The 6,171-nt window shown below is 47.3% G+C and overlaps 1 protein-coding gene across 1 annotated transcript; it reads left to right on the top strand.

Annotated features, from left to right (window-relative positions):
- The first annotated feature begins 336 nt into the window (after window positions 1–336).
- On the top strand, window positions 337–5,889 carry AWAT1 (acyl-CoA wax alcohol acyltransferase 1). Its single transcript, XM_006766595.2, has 7 exons — window positions 337–447; window positions 1,326–1,433; window positions 1,695–1,765; window positions 2,622–2,826; window positions 3,535–3,706; window positions 5,279–5,478; window positions 5,696–5,889. Exons 1-7 carry the CDS (start codon window positions 372–374, stop codon window positions 5,848–5,850), a joined length of 987 nt encoding a protein of 328 aa, XP_006766658.1. The 5' UTR covers window positions 337–371; the 3' UTR covers window positions 5,851–5,889.
- Window positions 5,890–6,171: the final 282 nt, after the last annotated feature.

The following is a 6,171-nucleotide window of genomic DNA, read 5'->3' as shown; positions in this document are numbered from 1 at the left end:
CAGCCATCTCCCTGAGGTCACAAACCCTGTACTCTCCAAGTGGCCTGTGAGAGGTGTTTTTCTTCTCTGGATTTCTGGGTCAGTGGGACTAGATTGCAGTCCTCAACCTTCTCGATCCTGATTTCCCAATAAGCACAGAAGAAAGAGTCAAAGGGCAAATGTGCAGAGGCCAGGGCTCAGATCTGATAGGGCAGTCCTTAGTACTCCAGAGCCTGCCCCTGAAGCGAGTGGTAGGTGTGGGACAGCACAAGACGGGAAGAGAGCAGGTAAAAAGCCTCATAGTCACTACTGAGTGAGCTTCCAGAGGCTGGTGGCACCTTTGTTTGGAACACTGTTCTGGGATCTTCGTCTCTGTCAGGCTCCTGGGTATCATGCCTTGTTTTAAGCAGCCTAAGCATTTCCAGAGTCTCATACTTCTGCATTGGCCCTTGAGCTACCTTGCCTTATGTGAGTACTAATCTAAGAATGCATGGCAAGACGCCAGAGTCAGGGGCCAGGGCGAGATCTGGGGTGATTTTTAAGTTCATAAAAAGTCTCACCTCTGGCCTTTCATCATCTCAGATGGTACTGCAGAGTAAAGGCAAGGAGTCTCGAGTTTCATGAGTGCCCTGGAGAAGGAAAAGATAGAACCCCAGGGGCAGTAAAGACAGGCAGGGGTAGAACAGGGTCATGGTGGATATGAGTAGCTCTAGCTCCTTTCAACCAGTTGCTAACCCTTGCTATCTGGAGAAGGGAAAGGAGGTCCAGGGAATAGGCATGATAAGTTCATTATCATAAGGAAGCATGGGGAGTGGGAGAGAGGAAGCATTAGCATTACAGACTTAGAAAAGTATATAGCCTGTGTTTGAACCAGTGAATAGAGATAATGGAAATAATGGTGAAGGGTGAGAGGACAAGAATGGTGGATGGGATACAGATGTTGTTTGGGGCGGGTGTGGGGAGATATGGACAGTATATGGGCAAGGGAGGATGGGCTAGTGGTTTAACAGCGTTCAAGGATAAAGGATAGGGAGGGAGACAAGTGAAATAAGATGGTGGGCAAATGGGAGCCGGGTAAAAGCTGATGGCAGGCAGGAAGCAGGAGTAGAGGGATGGTGGATTGGCAGGAAGGCAGGTAGACAGCGGTGACAGGTAAGCAAAGAAATAGAACTGGTGTGTGCTAGATGATAGAGGAAATATTTGAAGGAAAAGTAGACATGGATAGTGGATGGAAAGGAGCTGAATTGTGCAGAAGGCCAGGACAAGAGGCTTGTGTAGTTTCTTAATAGGGCTGGACATGGTCAAGTTCCTCTGGCAGCACAAATTTGGTCTTGCTCTCTCATCAGTTTGGATCGTGCAGCCATTGTTCATTTACCTGCTATTTACATCCTTGTGGCTACTACCAGCCCTTTACTTTGCCTGGCTTTTCCTGGACTGGAAGACCCCAGAACAAGGTAAGACTCGTGGGCCTAGAAAGAACAGGACCTAAGAATGTTCCATCTTAACCTGTAACTAGGGAGTCCCACTCACCATACCAAAGGCCTTTCATCACAATTCTCAGAGCCACAGGAACTGGGCCAGCCAGGACCATCCTGGGGTCTTTTTCTTTTCCAGCTCTCTAGTAAAGCCATGGTCCCTTTATGCTGCTAGGAAAGGCCTGGGAATGGTTGGATTGACACACACAAACACTATCCCTACTGATATTTCTGTCTCAGGTGGCAGGCGATCCACCTGGGTAAGGAACTGGTATGTCTGGACCCAGATCAGGGACTATTTCCCCATCACGGTAAGTGTCTTTTCCTTAGCACCCTTCACAGTTCCCCAAATACTAGGCATTTATGTCAAATGACTAGGGTTGTCCATAGGGGAAATGAGCATCCCACACATATCTCAGTGCAAGCTAGACATACTTTATGATCCAACATTGCTGCCAAGTGTTCATTACTCTGCTAGGACACTTTGGATGCCCTTGGCATGGTCTACCAGATGACAGGCAGAAATGGAAATGCAGTTCAGTTCAGTTTAACAAACATTGATTGAAAGCCTACTTTGTGCCACAGGTTTGGGGTACAGAGAAGTGAGTAGAATACCATCCTCTGCCATCAAGGTGCTCATATCTAATGGGGAGGGCAGATTATATATTTATGGTTTAGTACAAGGTATACAAGTAGTTCAAATGATGGATAAGGAAAGGCACTCAATAAAAGTTACTTAGGTGGGCACTGAAATGGGGTTGGGGAGAAAATACCAGGAAGGGGGTCTAGGAATATACTGCTACACTGATCCTCTGAGCACACTTTGGATCAGACAACAAACACTTTCCTGACTTTTGGAGGTGAGTTTACTGATCTTTTTCACTTAAGAGCACTCATAGAAAATGATACCATCTATGAAGTGCACTGACATAAATGGTTGAGACTCCTTGTAGCCATAGGCAAGAGACCCAGCAGTTCAGCTGCCCAGACTCTGCCTGGTTTCTCAGGAACTGAGAAGACCAATACCTCAGCCCCTGAATCCCACTCATGGCCTATGTGTTGAAAAGGTCTGGTTTAGAGAGTGCCCTGATCCCTGAAGTGTCTCCACCTTTGCTTCCCCATGTGATCTCATTCCACCACCTCTGTAATTTCTCTCCATGACTGCAGATCCTGAAGACTAAAGACCTGTCACCTGAGCACAACTACCTCATGGGGGTTCATCCCCATGGCCTCTTGACCTTTGGCGCCTTCTGCAACTTCTGCACTGAGGCCACAGGCTTCTCGAAGATCTTCCCAGGCATTACTCCCCACTTGGCCACGCTATCCTGGTTCTTCAAGATCCCCTTGATTAGGGACTACCTCATGGCCAAAGGTGCTTCTGACCATACTAGATCTTCTAACCCATTTCTCCTCTTGGAGATGCACCTTTTTAAGCCTCTCATATCCTGCCTCTCAAACCCTCTCACCACCTTTATAGCACAGTAGTTAAAAGCATATGTTCTGGAGCTAAACTGTGGTCTCACAAGCACGTCAAACTCATGACCTGCGGGCCACAAGCCTTGAGGCTGCAAGGTTGACATGCTTGGAGGGCAATCTACTGAATCTTTATTGGTCTGTTTCCTCATATGTAAAGTGGTGCTGCTGCTGATTGTCTGACCTCAGATGTGGTGTGTTGACTAAATGAGACAATACAAGTCAAGTGTTCAATATAGTGTCTGCCACAGAATATGTGCTCAATAAATAATCGCTGTTGAAATTAATGGTGATAAAGCAAAAGAGTAGAATTATAATGGAATTCTAAAAGTCCTGGTTGTCTCACTGAAAACCTTTCTGCTATAGTTTTGACCCAGTGCCTCCTACAAAAGTGGAGATATTGCCTCAAAGTGAAATGTGTTGTGTTTGCCCACAGCCTTCTCTTCTCCACACCCTTTGTCCCATCTCATTACCTCTCCTCCTGGGACACATGGGATCAAAGGGCACACAAACAAGCCAGTGAGAAGTAGAACAGAGGGTATTCTCTCTCAGCCTTTTTTCCTCTCCTGATCATTTTGCTCCTGTCTGTGCTCCTTGATTCTTTCAGGTGTGTGCTCCGTGAGTCAGCCAGCCATCGACTACCTGCTGAGCCACGGCACTGGCAACCTTGTGGGCATTGTAGTGGGAGGGGTGGGTGAGGCCCTGCAAAGTGTGCCCAACGCCACCACCCTCATCCTCCAGAAGCGCAAAGGGTTTGTGCGCACTGCCCTCCAGCATGGGTAGGTGTTCCTCCCAGGGCAAGGGTGGGTGGCCTTCTCTGAGCAGCATTCTCTGGTAAGCAATGCCAAGATAAATGAGACATGACTCTTGCTCTCATTGAACTTACTAGTAAGTAGGGGAGATGGTCACAGAATTTCAAAAAGGTTCAGGTCAGATACTCCTTCTGAGCTAACTAGACCTTTTCCCAGCAAGCCAAACTACAAACCCAGATTCATTATGAGAGGAATTGGCTAGAGCTGCCATGGTATATAGAGGACTCCTACATTATCTCTCTCAACATCAATATGTATATTTTCCCTTAATGTTAAGTGCAAGAGGTAGTACAGTATGGTCAGTATGCACCAGGATCTGGAGTCAGGGGCCTGATTTAAAATCCTGGCTCCATGACTTACCCTGCACTCTGAAATAGCTTACTCAACTATTCTGAGCTTTCATGTTTTCATCTTTATAACATAGCTACTAATAATTGTATCTACTTCATTGGATTATTGTGGGGTTTGAATGAATTCATGTTCATAAAACACTGACCATGTGCCTGGCACACAGTAAGCGATGGATACACATTAGTCACACTGACATAGGGGAAAAGAGAGGAGATAAGGAGCTGGAGATGTGGGGTGTCCTACCAGATCAGCAGGCAGACGCACTGAACACAGGGACAATTGTCCTACTACAGACTCAGAAAAGAGGGAAGCGTTTCTTCTAATAACCTTGCCTGAGTGGTCTGTTGATTAGTTTGGAACAAATGTAGGGGGAGAGAGTTCTGAGCTCAGAGGAAGGAGTCCTGGGGTCCTAGTCCAGGTCCCGCCACTCACTGATTACCTGACTGACCTTCCCACTTCTGAACCTGAGCTTCTGTATCTGGAAGGTAATGAAAATACCTCCCCCCCCCAACACACACACACACACTGTGTCCTCCACTGTCTCTGCTATGAAGACCCAGTAAGGTAATGTAGGTCAGAGTGCTGAGAGATTACTATTAGTAACTCACAAAGATTTGTATAAGAGAGATTGTGTTCTCTTTACACTTCTCTCACAGGAAGACTTAAGGAGCCTGATTCCCTACCTGGGGCACTGTCAGGGTGGATTCCCATGGCCTATGAGAAGGGAACAACTTTTCTCTGTGCTAAATCCAAAGACCCAAGGACAGAATACGTTATGCATAGTCCCTGTGGGTGAGAGGCATATTGTATGGACACGTCTGTGCAAAATTATTGTTATCTCTGTGCATCCTACTAGTAGAAACAGTCAGCTATTCCCCTCCCTGAACCCTCCTGGAATCTTTTCTTTGCACTGTGTGGGTCTCTGGGGATCTCTGCCCAAACTCCTCTTTCTTCCCTGCACCCCCATATTTTGCCCTTGTAATCCTGGCCCAGATATAGCACTTTCACTGGGCTTGAAAATTCCAGGACAAGAGACACTAAGTGTTGGAGCCCTGTTTAGTATAAGAAGAAATACTTTATGCCACAGGGATTTCATAATGGATGAGGGCCTGGCCATGAACAAGTATTTTTCCTGGGTGGTTTCCACTCTAGAATGTGTCTGGGAAATAAATTGTGGTTTTCCTACAGGGCTCATCTGGTCCCTACCTTTACTTTTGGAGAAACTGAGGTGTATGAGCAGGTACTATTCGAGAAGGACAGCTGGATGTATAAGTTTCAGAGCTGTTTCCGCCGTCTCTTTGGTTTCTATTGCTGTGTCTTCTACGGACGAGGCTTCAGCAGAGGCTCTGCTGGGCTCCTGCCATATGCACTGCCTATCACCACCGTGGGTGAGTGCTGGTCTCAGCCCAAGGGCACCTCAGCTCTTTCTCAACTTCCACCTGAGCCCTGACCGCCCTACCCCGACCAAAGAAAAAGGCAGTAGAGGGGGAGAAGCTGGGAGTTAATTTGAGATGTGAGAGAGAATCAGGCCCAGGAGGTAGAAAGAAGGAGGTTTATGGAACACAAGATTCTCTAACACTTGCCCTTTCTCATTTCTCTTGGCAGTCGGGGAGCCTCTGCCAGTGCCCAAGATTGAGAAGCCGAGCCAGGAGATGGTGGACAAATACCACACACTCTATATGGAAGCCCTGCACAAACTGTTTGACCAGCACAAGACCCTGTTGGGCTGCTCAAAGACCCAAAAGCTGCTTTTCTTGTGACTGAAGAAGCTGAGTGCCTCAAAGAGGAGACTCATTTGCTACTACTGATGAAGGAGGGCTATGTGTGGTCAGGGAGGGAATCAGGAATTTCTTCCTTGGCAGAGAGTCCTTGTAATTGCTGTCCCTGAGTTGCTTCACTCAGTCATTACTCAGATGGAGACATCCTGAGGCCCCTCAGGCCCAGACATGCATGCTCCCTGTTGGGCTCCCTACTGGCTTTCCTCTTTGAGCCCAACCTGTCAGGGCCTGGAAGGCTCAAGTGACTGCCAAGCAGCCTGAGTAGACACCACTCTAGTTGCTATTGTTGTTGTTTTCATGCAT

This window comes from Myotis davidii, unplaced genomic scaffold, assembly GCF_000327345.1.
Source record: "Myotis davidii unplaced genomic scaffold, ASM32734v1 scaffold1162, whole genome shotgun sequence".
Taxonomy (NCBI): Eukaryota; Metazoa; Chordata; class Mammalia; order Chiroptera; family Vespertilionidae; genus Myotis; species Myotis davidii.
Note: the sequence above shows the minus strand (reverse complement) of the source record. Positions and strands in the feature narration are given on the sequence as shown.